The sequence below is a fragment of the Leptinotarsa decemlineata genome, unplaced genomic scaffold, assembly GCF_025532065.1.
Source record: "Leptinotarsa decemlineata unplaced genomic scaffold, Ldec_3_MD MMD2_tig00000090_RagTag_RagTag, whole genome shotgun sequence".
NCBI lineage: Eukaryota > Metazoa > Arthropoda > Insecta > Coleoptera > Chrysomelidae > Leptinotarsa > Leptinotarsa decemlineata.
Genome location: NW_027412541.1, coordinates 6,530,374 through 6,546,539, shown reverse-complemented (window position 1 = coordinate 6,546,539; position 16,166 = coordinate 6,530,374). Strand labels below are relative to the sequence as shown.

The following is a 16,166-nucleotide window of genomic DNA, read 5'->3' as shown; positions in this document are numbered from 1 at the left end:
GACAGGTAATCATAAATTAACATATTATTTACAACTAAATTGGTGGATGTTGCCGTTACTACGTGGTAGGAAATCATAATGAAGAAAAGAGAATTGAAATTTTCTATGATAACATTACAAGCGATTCTTTCCATCCAGACAGTCATAAATTAGCAGCCTAGATAATAACATTATCCTAAGGTGGGTTAAAGGGCACGACAGGGCTGACTCTTTAGCCAAGGAAGCGGCTGGACTAAGGATTTTAGGACCCAGTGTCACCTACGGCCTGATGACTTCGACAATTGCGGAACTAGCCAAATATTACACCCATGATCATTCCTTGAAGAGATGGGATGGAATCAAAGGATGCAATCTTGCCAGGATCACCTTGGACGACCCTGGGAACCTGGCGCCGAAGAAATATCTGGCGATGACCAGGAAAAATCTACGCCTTACAGTAGGATTTCTGACTGGCCACTGCCAACTAAGGAAACACCTCCATAATATGGGGCTAGTGGACACACCTCTATGCAGGATGTGTGAACAGGAAGATGAGACTGTCAGGCATGTCCTGTGCGAGTGCCCGGAGTTATCGTCAATAAGAGAGTGTGTTCGGCGATTCTTGGCCTACACCTGCCGATATAAAGGAGATGTCTCCCAGTGACCTGTCCACCTTCCTGGAAAGGACAGGATGGACGATGACCTAGGAGGACAACTCCTCGGGAGGATGTACAATGGGTCACTCACCCTTCCTACTCTACAGATACAGAAATTAACAGCCTACAATTCAATGTTGCACAGAGCATTCTCACTGCCTTTGTCTGCTAACAATCTAGCTAGGGGAATTGATATAATTACACAGATAGGTCATAATAATGGTTTCAACGCAGATACTATCCAGAAGTTAGTCAGAAAACAAAACTTACAGATTAATATACCCTCAGGTCAAACAACCAGAAATGGGTATTTTGGAAAAAGAACAGAGATAAATGCAGGTTTCTTCAGAAAAAACAATGTGGAAGTGACATTCAGACCACATGCCAGGTTATCTGATTTCCTTTACAATGCCAAAGATAAGGTGGACAAGTTGGAGAAATCTGGAGTTTATAAGCTCAAGTGTCCGGGGTGTAATAGTTTTTATATAGGACAATGTGGTCGAAATTTTCAAAAACGGTATGGTGAACATGAAAGGTCCTTCAGACTGGAAAAAAATGATTCGACGTTTTCAAACCATTCCTTGGCAGCAACCACAAGTTCCCGAATCTAAACGATACGGAAATTTTGCACTATGCAAGGAAGGGAAAGAAACTCAATTATTTAGAATCCTTGGAAATTCGCAAGCATAAAAATTGCGGGTGCAACCTGTTAAATGATCAAATCGATTTAGTTTTCTAAACGGTTTTCAAATTAGCACATCCGCTTTGTAAATTGAGGTACTCAATCAAGCCAAGTACCTATATTATTACCTACAGGGATGCTATATAAAGGCTAATGTACTAAACCATTGTTAGTTTAATGTATAAGTTTGAAAATGTCCTTATAGGACGAAACTGCAGTAACGTTAGTTTCAAATAAAAGTGGTAAAAAACATAGAACGTTTCAATTCTCTTTTTTTTATATTTACAACTCACACCTTCAAACCAATTACAATTGACCAGATTCATATCTCACTACCTCGTGGCTTAATGAGCAAATTCATATAACTTTGTAGTTTTCTTTCAATTATTTTTAATGACAAGTACCTAAGCCTTGAGAATTTGCTACATCAAAATATGTTAAACATTAAACTTAATCAACGAAGTGACAGTTCGTTTAAGAATATGTGGTTACTTAAGAAAAACAAGAATAAAAACTTGATTCAGGCAAGTGAATACGAGTGAACACCACTAGAAATGTGTCAAAAAAATTGGTATTTATTTTAAAGGTCGTCACTTGATAACAAAATGAAGGGTAATTAGAAACTTGAATATCTTCTTTTCACGTAATTTTGAATGCAGCCGATTCCATTCCTTCTTGTGTTAAAATAATACATTTTCTTGTTTCTTAATATTCATAGTGATTTGATATATACAACCTTAATCATTTATTAGAATGGAAGCACCTTTATAAAAAATATTTTTCAACTTCTGGATTCTTTTTTTCATAAGTCTATTAGCAACCCAAATTGTATGAATGATTTTTCATTTTCTGGTGCAATTTTTTTTTTCAATATCAAACACGGAAAAAAATCTTATCACACCACTGGACTTATGTAGTTTTGAAGTGGTCAATATTACCTCAAAATGTGTTCCCACCAATCCGATTAATCCACTAGATTCATCAGGTTTTGGTTTGTCACTATTCAGAATTCTATCGAAACATATTCATTGAATAAGTTATAAGTAAAAAAAGTTTTTCCATCACAATCGCACACTGCGGAAATTCATTTATCAATCAAATTCAGTTTTAGAATTTGGTGGCGTTAGTGACATTTTGAATATCATGTTATTTTACGATGCAAATAGGAAGGTTTTTTGGTAATTATGATTCTATGGAACAAACAAGCAGCATGAAAAAAATCTTCTCTTCTCCATATATTCAACCATCCAACAGTACCTAATTAGTTTATGTGAAATTCCTTTACTTCCACGAACACCATATATGTCTTTTGACTTATATATGGTACATATTAGGGCTGTAAATGCAGTCGGCACAAGTGAAAAGAGACAATAAGTACTAACGATTCACACAGAAGTAGTTTTATATCCGTTGTTGAAAAATGTCCGACTCCCTATATTTTTAGGGAACTTTACATCACGAAGTGTGTCATTTGGTGTGCACTCAGTGCCTCTGTGAATTGAATACCAAAATTCATTGGATCTCTTTATTTCATCAAGAGTGCCGTGAATCGAGTTATTTCTGAAATTTCATTCATGGTTCTAATACAACGGACTTGTTACTATTCGGTTGAACGTTAGAAAAAATAAATGTATTACAATTCAACATTATCATGGTGTGCAGGCTTTCACGTCCTTAGGATTGAAATAATTTTTATGTTTATGTATTTCTATGGTCTCTCTGGTAAAACCGGAGGGTATTATTCGCAACTATTCAGAGAGATCATAAAAATACATGGGCGTTTTGAAAACATATTTTTCAATTTCGTATGAGCCAAGAACTTTTGGCAAATTACCCCCTACTTGGATAATTGTTTTCCCTTTACCAAGATTTTCATGTGCAACACTTACAACTGACAGCATGAAGCTGAAACTCATTATACACTTTAGGACTATTAGGTATCATATGACCCCCAAAAATTTAGTATAAGCTTTTGTTCTATTAATCTGAGGAACACACCTATTACTGTTACATGATTTGGAAAAGAAACTACTTTCAACATGAAATTCCAATAGATCCAGAATTACCAAGATAAAGTAAAGTAATTCCCTGATGAAATTCGAATATGGGACGAAATATATCTCTAACTTTTATATGCTACATTTATACTGGATCCCCGGATATTAAAGAATATTATACATGTTTTTGACAATTTCACTCCTTCATCTCAGACTTCCAACGCAACCTCAATGTGGCAAAAACTGTATGTATCTCTCCTTGACACAGTCATTAAGCTTATTTGATTTCTTTCTAGAGTAGAGTTTTCACAATCGTAACAGGAATATTAGAAAGCAAATTTCCTATTTGTGGCAGACATTTTCTACCTATTGAGTCACATACAAATTTTTGGAAATGTATCGTAGCCGGCTTTCTCTGGAGAATATTTGAAAATATTATAAACGTCCCTTAAAACTTTGTCCAATAGGAAACCAGAATGCAAAAACGTCAAACACTCCCTATGACACTCCTCAAGACAGTTCATTCATGGTTGCCGTTTTTACAACTAGATATAATATTGAAGGATGAGAAAGAAAAATGTAAAATCGCAGTATCTTACAAATTTGAATATTATTGATGTCAACACCAATATTATAAATACAAAAATCAAAATATTTTAAAATTTTCGGCAGAGTGGAAATTTCCTGATTTCTGAATATTAGGAACCTAAGTTTCTGACTTATCCTTGAATTTGACAGTAATGACACTTCCAGAAGGGATATTTGATTTTTGGATTCTGCTCTATAACAACTCAATGAAAAAATAAGTTTTAAAAGCATCGCCAATTTTTTTTTCAATTTATATTACTCAATTTTGCTATCACAAAGTTCATTCTCAATGTTTTTCTTGAAGCTGGTTTTCGGTAACTCGTCTGTCGATAATTTTTCAATCCTTTTTGGTAGGATTAATTCAAATGCTTCTTTAAAGGTATTTCCTTCGCTCACTCTCAATAAAATTTCGAATACTGAAAAAGAAAAGGTTTAAAAAATAATAACAATAAAATGAAAGAAGTATTACCTTGATTTATTGTCAAAACTTTTCTATGTTTCATCCAGAAATATTCTTCAATTGGAAGTTTTGCATGAACTACTCCCTGCTCTACAGCTTTATTGTAGCATATACCCTGAAAAAAAATGTTTTAGTACTTAGAAAAAAAAAAAGGAAAATATTGAGAAAGAAATTTCATAAAAAAAAAATTGTGTGAATCTTGGATTGTGAACTTTCAATCTAATCTTTAATAAATATTTCATTATAATTTCTAATATGGAAACAACAACAAACGAAACTTTTGAAGAATAATCGACTCATCAGTCAATATATTTTCAATTTGAAAATTAAATATTATTTTATTATGAAACAGTAATTTTAATATTCTTATTTTCATCCAATTTGTCAACACTGCATTCACATATTTCAAGAGTGTGTGTGCTGGTTTAATACATTTCAACTAGACACCAGGTCAAGACAGAAATGCCAAAGAGTATTGCCTCATTTGTTTATAAGTTACACAAATTGCAAAATAATTGAAGTAAACTCCTGTATTCATAAACATATTTTTCAATTATATAAAGTGGACAGATTTCTTGAATGCTATTGAACAATACCAATAATTAAAAGTCATGTGTTGTGCCAATATGTAAAAGCACAACCACCAATGAACCGGAAAATATATTTTTTGTGATTCCAATGGATGTCCAAATGTGAAAGACATAGATGAAAGCTATGAAGTTATTGAATGAAGTTCGAGCTAAAAGCAAAGTATTTTGTTGTGAAGATTATTTTGCTGTAAGTACAATGATAATCTATCGTGTACATAAGTAGGTATATCTATATCGTAACCCTCTTGTAGTTTGCATTTGTTTGGTATACCTAAATATGTAGGTACTTTAGTCTATACTAGCCAGTGCCTGTTGCTCTGCGTGCATGTTAATGTAACTTATAGTATTTTTTCTTGTTTCAGTTTGAGAATGATTTGGAGATCTGTTAAATATAAACTGGTTGAGACCAGAATTAAACTTGAAAAGGATATAGTTTCTCACAAATTTAAATGTCAACAAGAAAATAATGATGAACCCAAAAGATCTGCAGTACAGAAACAGAAATAGTATTGTTGAAGTATTTGTTGCTTGCTGTGAAGACAAAACAATAATTAAAGATTCGTCAAGTTTTGGAAATAACGAGCAATATTTGGAATTATCAAAAAAAGGGCAGTGCAAGTAAAACTGAAAAATAAAGTTCTCCATATATCAACAATAACAGAAGAAAAATATTTTCAGAAAGTCATGAATATAACATCTTGTGTGAAAGAAGACACAGTATCAGTTCGTAGTATGGTCGACAGATTTTCTGACGCCTCCACAGATGAAATGTAACGGGTGATTTTTTAAGAGCTTGAGAACTTTTTAAAAAAAAAAACGCATAAAATTTGCAAAATCTTATCGGTTCTTTATTTGAAACGTTAGATTGGTCCATGACATTTACTTTTTGAAGATAATTTCATTTAAATGTTGACCGCGGCTGCGTCTTAGGTGGTCCATTCGGAAAGTCCAATTTTGGGCAACTTTTTCGAGCATTTCGGCCGGAATTTCTTCGGAAATGTTGTCTTCCAAAGCTGGAATAGTTGCTGGCTTATTTCTGTAGACTTTAGACTTGACGTAGCCCCACAAAAAATAGTCTAAAGGCGTCAAATCGCATGATCTTGGTGGCCAACTTACCGGTCCATTTCTTGAGATGAATTGTTCTCCGAAGTTTTCCCTCAAAATGGCCATAGAATCGCGAGCTGTGTGGCATGTAGCGCCATCTTGTTGAAACCACATGTCAACCAAGTTCAGTTCTTCCATTTTTGGCAACAAAAAGTTTGTTAGCATCGAACGATAGCGATCGCCATTCACCGTAGCGTTGCGTCCAACAGCATCTTTGAAAAAATACGGTCCAATGATTCCACCAGCGTACAAACCACACCAAACAGTGCATTTTTCGGGATGCATGGGCAGTTCTTGAACGGCTTCTGGATGCTCTTCACTCCAAATTCGGCAATTTTGCTTATTTACGTAGCCATTCAACCAGAAATGAGCCTCATCGCTGAACAAAATTTGTCGATAAAAAAGCGGATTTTCTGCCAACTTTTCTAGGGCCCATTCACTGAAAATTCGACGTTGTGGCAGATCATTCGGCTTCAGTTCTTGCAGGAGCTGTATTTTATACGGTTTTACACCAAGATCTTTGCGTAAAATCTTCCATGTGGTCGAATAACACAAACCCAATTGCTGCGAACGGCGACGAATCGACATTTCACGGTCTTCAGCAACACTCTCAATATTCTCTTCTGTACGCATTCGTGTGGTTGGTTTAATGTCCAATAAAGTAAACTGAGTGCGAAACTTGGTCACAATCGCTTTAATTGTTTGCTCACTTGGTCGATTATGTAGACCATAAATCGGGCGTAAAGCGTGAAACACATTTCGAACCGAACACTGATTTTGGTAATAAAATTCAATGATTTGCAAGCGTTGCTCGTTAGTAAGTCTATTCATGATGAAATGTCAAAGCATACTGAGCATCTTTCTCTTTGCACCATGTCTGAAATCCCGCGTGATCTGTCAAATACTAATGCATGAAAATCCTAACCTCAAAAAAATCACCCGTTAGAATCCTGATCAATATTCAAATACTTTAGATATGGATAACTCAGAATGCAAAAAAACTTTTTTTGGAACTATTTACAAAAAGCTGCATATCTAGAGAGCCACAACTATTACCAAGTTCACCTAAAGAATAGTACATTCAGGCCTTTGACATAGGTGTTTCTGTCCCAGCTATAGCCTCTGAACTGAAATCACTTTATAGTTTCTCCATCTATAGCTGATATACAGTTTAATCTATCTATTCCATTTAGAAAAAACTATACTCAGGTTCAAAGCATTGTCAAATGTTTTGAGATTCAGATTGAGTAGCTTGTTAATGCTATAAAGAAAGCTCTCATGTGGTCTTATTACAAAGCCTGTATGTGACACAAATATTTGATATAAATAACACCCGATGGGCAGATCAACTTGATCACACTCTCGTTCCATTTATGAGATCCCCTTGAATAGACTCATTTTTGAAGAGCTTTGTATATTATGATCGTTTTTTTCACGGGTGCATTTTATAAAAATCAAAACAAAGGAGATTTATAGACAAAGTACTCTAAAAAACAAATCATGGATATTAGTTGAAGATATTGAATTGTAATGAAATTAATTACTTTTTGTGAATTATGGTCGACTAGCCCGCCAATAATATACACCTTATTTTGTTCAAGTTGTGTAAGTACATTCTCACTTTCACTGCTCAAATAAATAAGATCGTTCTTCGGGAATACTTTTATATAATCTTCTTTATGAAAGTTGATATCCCAATTTTCAAACCCGTGATGTTTGGCCATTTCCTTTTCACTTCTTCCATTGAAATTGCTCAAATGAAGCTGCATTGGGGCCTTGGATCTTCTATTTTCTGTATATACACGTAATATCTGTTTCACTGTTTTAGCCATGTCCTAGAATAGAAATATTGATGGAAGAAGGTATATAAGAAAATGGCACCTTTGGAAAATAGAATAAGCACTTAACAGAAACTTTCACAAATGTACCTATTTGTGAAGTAAGAAATATTCAATGATCTAATTGCAAGTATATAATTACCTTATCAATCATTAGATCATCAAAACCAAGATCGATACAAATATGAATTTTACACGGGCTGTCTTTCATTTTAAACATTTTGAGCTCTTTACGACTGGGGCCTAGATCTATATTGTTTAGTTTGGCATGAATTCGTTTCTGCTTAAGTTTCAAACGTTCCTTGAGCCGTTTTTCCTTTTTAACCTCCTCCCATTTCATACACTTTTGGTATTTTTTCATTTGCCTTTTACTCAGTTTTGAAACTTCTACACCATTGAAATATTTCTTTTCTTTTTCATTATCATCGGGTTCTTGTTCTAATTTTTTAGCGACCTCATTGTTTTCTTCATCAGAAATGAAACATAAACTTTCATTTTGATTTGTTTTCTTACAGCTGTTATTTTCCAATATTTCATCAGAATTTCGTTTGTGACCTTTATCATCAGGCATGGTTCTGATACTAGTGCTAGTATTAATACTAGTTACAACCAACACTAACTTTGATGATTCATTTCGGTGTAAGTAAATCAAGGAGTATTATTTGTATAATTGATTTGTTTATAAATGAGTGTAAGTCACCGACATAACGTGTAGGTTCCCATTTCTGTGGTTATGTTTTATTTTGGCGTGTATCAGTGTTGCCAACTGGATCAAACTGGAACTGTCAGGAATGAAATCGAATCGTAGTCACTTTCAACCACCGATGCCACCGACATAACCTGTTCTGTTTTTTTTTCGTTAATCAGCTGTCGCCCCCATACGAACGACAACTCTCAGAAGCCCTAATAATTCTCATAATATACAAATACTGCATGCCTCTCTTAGCATCCCTCCTTCAACCATTCAGCCTCTTACCTTCCACGATATATTTTTCAAACATATATCACCATCTAATATACAAACCATATCCAAATTCCTGATTGCATCCAACATAAAGCTGTAGTGATCAAGACAGAACTAATACTTGTGTGCATGCAGTGCTTCGCCAATCATGACCTGATCGTAGTGTCCATACACGTAACCGTAGTGTCCATACACGTAACCGTAGTGCATCACCTCACATTAGTGCTTACACTCTAATGCAGACGGACATTGCTTGTTAACTGACCTCAAACTACAGTCGAACTTTGTTATAGCGCAAAACCAAGTGGGGTTTGGGTCCAACTCAGATCCACTTTAGTGTGGGCTCCACCTGTAGTAGCAACATGATCCTGGAACCCCTGGCTGGATAGCCCTGGCAGCTGAAGCCATTAATGGGAAAAGAAGAAGAAGAAGACAACTCTCAGAAGTTGAGAAACTTATACGAGCTAAGGACTAACGAGGTCTTACCTTTTAACGTGTGATTCCTAACACGGTTGCAGAACCATCCCAGCTTCAACCAGATAAATTCTTTCGAGAAAAATATCTGGTCGAGGCGGGAATCAAACCTACGGCCTACTCTGTCTATTTTCTCTTCAAAGAATGATATCATTTTTGGATAATTCATTGAAAATCGGGTTCAGTCTGGGTTTATTCAACATTAAACTATTCTTATGACAATTGCTGAGCATCAGAACCTCTTTAGTGTCTGTAACAATTGAAACAATATTGGTTCAAAAAGACAACAGGTACATATACGAACTAAAATACTTCAAAAGGCTCAACATAAGAAATAATAGTGCTAACGTTCATTATTTTATTTCTGACCGGGATATTATAAGCTTATATCGTCATAGTTACGCTATCAATAAAGAGGGTCATAACTCCCTTGGGACATTATAGATTTTATAATTCCCTCTACCTTTCACAAGTAAAAATAAATAGAAATGAAAACTGAACCATATTTTATTTATTCACGTCATTACAAATAATAAATGTACAATTTTGAAATGTTCCCTGAAAATTACTTCCGCCACTGGAAACAATTTCTTCTTTTGTATGGCTGGAGCTTCTGTTCACTACAGTCGAGGTACCTGACTCTTCTGATGACAAAGTAGACAACATACGCGCCGTTTTATTTCTCAATTCGATGCTATCCTCCAAATACCCCTCCGCCACCGTGGAACTTTTCCAACCTCCGTGTCTTTTTAAGTTAGTCATAGTTGCTCCTGCATTGGCTAGAGCAGTAGCAGAAGTGCGACGAAGGCAATGTCCCGTATAGGAAGATGAGTTTGGCAATCCTAAATACATTGCGATTTTGCTGGGGATTTTCCCAAACATGTTTTTTCCAATTGGCTGAGATGTACATTTATTTTGTCGGAAGCTCAAAAAAAATCGTTCAATACCTTTAGGACGCAAAGACATATAAAGTCTTAATAAAGGCAAAGCGGAGAACTCTTTTTCATCCACAACTGTAAATTTCTTCGATACACCAGTTTTACTTTCCGGTACGTTCACTACCATAACGGAATCCCGGTCCTCTATATCCGATATCTTCATATTCAAAAGTTCCTGACTTCTGCATCCTCCAAAATAACCCATAATCAAAACAACCTATAACAAAAAAAAAAAGGAAATAAATACACACAAAAAGGAAAATAAGAAAAAAATTACCTTATGCAATAAATGAATATCATATAGGAGCGTCCTTTAGGAATCTGATAACATCTTTAGGAGATAAAACAGCAGACTTTTTCGGCTTATAACTCTTACTCTTCCGTTTCAAAAAAGCCTGTAGTTCATTGAACTTGGTGATATCTCGTTTCTCATGTATAGTCACCATCGATTTTAGCATTGACCATTTAGTCAATAAACACAATTACTACCAAATCTACCGAAAAACATAGAAAATTCCTTACCAGTTCTTGAAAATATGCCAGAAATACAGTTTCAGTGACAACTTTTGGCATAATATTTTTCCGTGTCAGCCAGTCCAGATATATCTTGTATTCTTTTTGGTATACGGCTTCACTTTTCGATGGAATTAATGATTCTCTTGCTTGTTCAGCTTTTTTCAAAATATCCTCCATTATATTTGGGGTAGAAAACACGTTTTCACCGCAAACACAGCTTGATAACAAAGTTCTGTTTATAAACAAGTAACATAGCAACAACCTAGCAACAAGAAAACTCTACTATAATCAACGGTACCTGATTCAAATATACCGTGAAGGTAATGAATTGGTACATTTTTCCGTTTCAAAAATGAACAAAATTTTATTGAAATCGGTCAGAAATAAAATTATCTATGTACAACGGGAATTAATGAGCCTTAATAACCTCAGGCAATTGCTGTCCCTCGGGCCAGAGGCCCTCGGGACGCAAACTTTGCCATCGGTAATTAAGGCCCTCCTAATTCCCTTGATACATAAATAACTATTATATGACCTGCTTCAAACATTATGTATCATAGGATTGAGGAAAACATTGCTCATCGCTCATTGCCGTCGCAGTCACAAAACATCCAAATATTCGTAGTTTCATATATCTGAGAAACTCGACCTGCAAGAATTTTCGCCGGCCTATAAGGTTCATTTGTAATTTTACGAGAAATGTTTTTTCATGCACGAAGGTTGAGGGTTGAATTTTTTTGTCGAAAATGATTTTTCTAGTCGAGATTCTTGTCTGGAAGACCCGACCTGCAAATATTTCTGCAGAGGTGCAAAATTTATTTTCAATTTTATGAGAATTGTGAAATTCTTAGGTGGAAGTTGAAAATTTATTTGTCGATCTGGTCGAGATTCATATCTGGGATACGAGATACCCAGCCTGCAAGAAATTCTGCCTTCCTACAATATTACAAGAGCAATGTTTACTGAGAACAATATGCTAACCTGCAGACCTGTAAAATAGTCAAACTCTACACTTTGCAATATGGTCACGAAGGCGACTGGAAAATTCCGCAACAAAATATTGAAAATACTCCACAAAGAAACTGCATGAGAATACATGACCAAGCGAACGATATGGAACCTCATGGGTGTCGCCGTCGCGTTGAAGAAGCTTTGCAACATTTGGTTTTCGATATTAATCTCATGTAGAATAATCTTTATTTATTTAATTTTTTTACATTTTATGAAGTTAAATTTTTATTTTATTTCATGTATCTCATTTACTTGATGATAAATCATTCAAATGAAATATGAAAAGTTTAATTTTGAATTGAACCTAAAAAAAATGTGATATCATACTTTTGTCTGCTCTGAGAATCGAACATTACCGCCATTTCCAGTTCATCATCATTTTTGGTATAATACATATGCCAACAAGATCCAAAATAGCTTGCGGATGATATATTGCGATAGCGTTCCATTGTTAACCACAGCAAAGCACCACGACAGAAATTTTGTTTCAATGAGAACGTGAACTAGCGCTAGCGACCAGACATTCGGGATACTCAGCGAAACAGTACAGTATACTTAGGCTAAGAGGCGACGATAACGATACTCTACGATACCGTATATATTGCAAAATACTGGCATGTCACCGTATTGGTCGTGTATTAACCTTGAACAGTTGAAAACCGCGACATGTGGCACCTCAGCACTGTACGTTGCACAAGTGACGTAATATCTCTATACGTTCCGCAAGTGACGTCACATATCTGTACCAGTGTATCAGTAGCATTGTATGTCGTGACCGGGCTTCCGTACTTCTCTTTCTCTATAGATTTTTCTTGGCTTTTGCTTCCGTACGGCGCATTTAGGCACCCGGGCTTCCGTACTTCAACCTAGGCAAAGTATACAACACCGGAGCGATTTTCTTAGACATCTCCAAGGCGTTTGACAGAGTCTGGCATGATGGACTTCTGGCCAAAATGATCAACTTTGGCTACACGAAACCAATGGTAAGACAAATCGAGTCTTTTCTGGTTGACAGGCGATGCCGCTGCAGGGTAGAACAAAAACTCTCAACGATGCGATTACTGGAAGCAGAGGTCCCACAAGGTGCAGTCCATTCGCCACACCTCTTCTTGTTATACACAGCAAACGTGCGCAAGCCATAGAACAACTTTAACAAGTTGGCGCTCTGCTGGCGAGATCAACAAGCCAAGTTACTTGAAGCAACAAGCAGATAGATTAGAGGAGTGGGCCAACCTGTGGAAGATCAGTATAAACCCTGAAAGGAGTCAGGAAATACTGTTCACCCGGAGGATGGTACACCCGGAAGGAAATGTCATCTTCAACGGACAGGAGATTCCGAGGACCAACGAAGCTAGACACTTTGGGGTCAACCTAGACGAAACATTAACGTTCAGATCTCACGTACGGCAGAGAATAGGAATGGTGAGATCTGCCCGACAAAACCTATTGCCAATAATAGGTCGAAGAAGCAACATGAGACTGAAAGTGAAGCTGCTGATGATAAAGACCGTATTGTCAGATTTACCTGCAGGTTGTCACGCTGCCCGTATCGAAACAAAATTCTGCTAGTAGGTTTTAGCTAGAATGTCCTTGTAACTTGATTCCTGTTCTCTGAGGAAGATTGAACAACGAATTTTTTGATATAATTCAATGCCCGTCATGTCACTAGAAAGGGAAGTAGTTGACTACTAGACTAGAAATGGGTGAAACATCGGTCGGCAACAACTATTGTTTCTGAAAGATTTCCCAAAAGATATGTAGCTAACGAATCAATAAACCCAACCAAAGGTGCATGGAGACACTGTAAATTTACAAATATATCCTGGTTAGAATATGGTCTTTCCCAAATTCTAAACATACATTGTACTTTTCCTTATCTCAACATTTTTCATTTTTATGATTCCACAAGCGAAACGTCGTCAGTCTGATCACTGTCAATTCACGGTGCATCCAAAAACTATTTACTATGATTAGATCATGCGCGCTGTTATTTATTACCAAAAAGTGGTAATAGTCGACTACTGGGTCTTTTAGCATTATACTTGTGGTCATGTGGTACCGACCCATCTCTAGTTTTTAGGTTATATTGCTTATTTATGTTGATCTGTTGGCATTCAAATATTTTAACTCATATATACTTTCAAGTAAAATGCCGAATTGGAATCAAATACAGTCTCAACTGAGGCATCCTGCTAACCCAGTAGTCTTCTTTGATATTTCTGTAGGCACTACTGTGAGTTCATCACTAGTAAATATAATATAAAATGTTCATTGTCAATATTTTTTAGGAAATCGGAAGAATGATATTTGAGTTATTTGCCGATGTTGTTCCTAAATCAAGTGAAAATTTCAGGCAATTCTGTACAGGAGAGTTTCGAAAAGATGGTGTTCCATTGGGATACAAAGGTGCAAGTTTTCACAGAGTAATCAAAGACTTTATGATACAAGGTGGTGACTTTGTGAATGTAAGATAATGAAAGTTAGTACTGAAATCATTCATAATTGGACAATTTCACAGGGTGATGGAACTGGAGTTATGAGTATATACGGAGGAGGCACATTTACCGATGAAAACTTTTTACTAAAACATGATACTCCAGGATTGTTATCTATGGCAAATAGTGGAAAAGATACAAACGGTTGTCAGTTCTTCATTACATGTGCAAAGTGCAACTTTCTAGATGGTAAACATGTAGTTTTTGGAAGAGTGATTGATGGACTTCTTGTGATGAGAAAAATCGAAAATGTTCCAACTGGTCCCAATAATAAACCAAAAATACCTGTTACAATTGTACAATGTGGACAAATGTGAAATAGGAAATTCAATCAAATTGTGCTTTTTTTAAGTAAATGAAGATATCTTAGTTCGGGGTTGTTTTATACCGGTTTTACTTGATCTGAATATAGTGAAGAATTGATCTGACTGATTTTCAAGGAGGCTCATGATCTTAGGCTGTGATATAATTGGAGTTACATGCAAATCAGTTTTCAACACTTCTATGCAACACTACAATCCCTAAATAACTTGGTTCAGTACTCTATTTTTTCATTTCGGTTCAGCTTAGTATAAGGAATGAATGTTTCTCATAAATTTCAAGTTATATGTTATGTCTCATATTGGAGGTACCATTGTTGCAAGGTGTTGGTACAAATGTCAAAGTGACATTCTGTATAGGCATTATTAGGAATAATTACATTTGTTAATTTAATAAAAATTATTTAAAAACCAAAATTTCTGTATTTGAAAGATGATACAGATTTCAATCATTTGATATGTGTTTGAGATAAAATTGGCCCACAAAATAATTTATTGAAATCCTCCTCCCTTGAAGTGAGATTAACTTTAGGTGTCTTCAATGAATTAAGTGAATAAATAGTGTTGTATGCAATAGATTATTTTTGTTTCTACAATACAGGGTAATTCAAATTCGGCTACAGGAGATATGTCGAAGCTTAAATTTGGGCAAAGTTGTGTTTTTTATGCTTGACAAAATACTGTTTGAAACTTGGAAAATTCTGAGTAGGAAATAACTGAACAACGGAATTTTCGTTTTCATTTTTTTTCTATCGTTATTTGATAACCAAAAACACATTTTCATTGATACTTTTTTTCAGCTACACGTTTTCATGTTCAGAATTACTATCCAATGTTTCGTCTTCTGGCAATCATTTTTTTTCTACCATGAGCGCCATATTTTTTTTTCATACAGAAAAATAGTGCTTCTTATTTTGATTTCATTGAGGTATAATTTGTTATGATTTGCTCTTCTGAAACCACAGGTATTAAAAAAAAACAACTTCATCTGAGACGGTCATGACTCCATCGAACAGTTTTGTTTAAAGAACACTAGTTTGCACAAATACTTCAGTCGAAATGTCCTCATTCTCAAATGAAGAAAAACGAGATATGTTGAAACTTTGTTATAAATTTGATAGGACTAGTACGAAAACAGCACAAATTTATTTTGAATTATATCTGGAAAGACAACAGCCGGATAGAACATTTGGAATTTTGGACAAACACTTGGCTGAGTACTGTATCTACGTTTCATAATCCAAGAATGAAGTATGAAAGCAGAATAGAACAAAATACTAGAAATAACTTATTAGCCGAGGTAAAATAATTTTTCTTTCTATATTCGAAGAAGTATAATTGTTTTTGGTAATAAAGTCAAATATACCCATACTAATCAAATCAAAATCAACATAATCTTGCGGATTTACACCCTCTAAATAAACTTTTTTGTCTAGACTGAAATACAGCTTGTCAAATCTAGGAAGAGACTTGAAAATTCTCCCTCTCTCGCTCTTATAGTTTTCTTACGAACGCACATCTAGCGGGCAGGACCATAACGGAATTCAGAAAGCT

General features: G+C 35.4%; 2 protein-coding genes and 1 long non-coding RNA gene across 4 annotated transcripts; 1 reads left to right on the top strand and 2 right to left on the bottom strand.

The window, feature by feature from the left end:
- Nucleotides 1-3,903: 3,903 nt before the first annotated feature.
- LOC111513676 (uncharacterized) lies at nucleotides 3,904-8,662 on the bottom strand. Of its 2 annotated transcripts, none has more exons than XM_023169900.2 (4): nucleotides 8,037-8,662; nucleotides 7,643-7,891; nucleotides 4,372-4,477; nucleotides 3,904-4,318 (listed from the first exon to the last, which is right to left on the bottom strand). In XM_023169900.2, exons 1-4 carry the CDS (start codon nucleotides 8,463-8,465, stop codon nucleotides 4,158-4,160), a joined length of 945 nt encoding a protein of 314 aa, XP_023025668.2. In that variant the 5' UTR covers nucleotides 8,466-8,662; the 3' UTR covers nucleotides 3,904-4,157. The 2 variants fall into 2 exon arrangements, with proteins under 2 accessions (XP_023025668.2, XP_023025667.2); XM_023169899.2 differs by having other exon boundaries at nucleotides 7,601-7,891; nucleotides 8,037-8,660.
- Nucleotides 8,663-9,821: 1,159 nt separating this feature from the next.
- LOC141481215 (uncharacterized) lies at nucleotides 9,822-11,319 on the bottom strand. Its single transcript, XR_012464817.1, has 2 exons — nucleotides 10,548-11,319; nucleotides 9,822-10,487 (listed from the first exon to the last, which is right to left on the bottom strand). It is a non-coding gene; the product is annotated as an uncharacterized lncRNA (long non-coding RNA).
- A 2,465-nt stretch (nucleotides 11,320-13,784) lies between these two features.
- LOC111513677 (peptidyl-prolyl cis-trans isomerase H) lies at nucleotides 13,785-14,661 on the top strand. The gene is made up of 3 exons (XM_023169901.2): nucleotides 13,785-14,030; nucleotides 14,086-14,262; nucleotides 14,316-14,661. Exons 1-3 carry the CDS (start codon nucleotides 13,947-13,949, stop codon nucleotides 14,607-14,609), a joined length of 555 nt encoding a protein of 184 aa, XP_023025669.1. The 5' UTR covers nucleotides 13,785-13,946; the 3' UTR covers nucleotides 14,610-14,661.
- Nucleotides 14,662-16,166: the final 1,505 nt, after the last annotated feature.

Coding starts and splice junctions, on each gene's coding strand:
- LOC111513676 (XM_023169899.2), bottom strand. CDS start 8,465: ATGCCTGATGATAAAGGTCACAAACGAAATTCTGATGAAATATTGGAA. Junction 7,892..8,036: donor ATGATCTAATGATTGATAAG/GTAATTATATAC, acceptor TTTCTATTCTAG/GACATGGCTAAAACAGTGAA. Junction 4,319..4,371: donor AGTTTTGACAATAAATCAAG/GTAATACTTCTT, acceptor TTTCTTTTTCAG/TATTCGAAATTTTATTGAGA.
- LOC111513677 (XM_023169901.2), top strand. CDS start 13,947: ATGCCGAATTGGAATCAAATACAGTCTCAACTGAGGCATCCTGCTAAC. Junction 14,031..14,085: donor ATATTTCTGTAGGCACTACT/GTGAGTTCATCA, acceptor AATATTTTTTAG/GAAATCGGAAGAATGATATT. Junction 14,263..14,315: donor AAGGTGGTGACTTTGTGAAT/GTAAGATAATGA, acceptor ACAATTTCACAG/GGTGATGGAACTGGAGTTAT.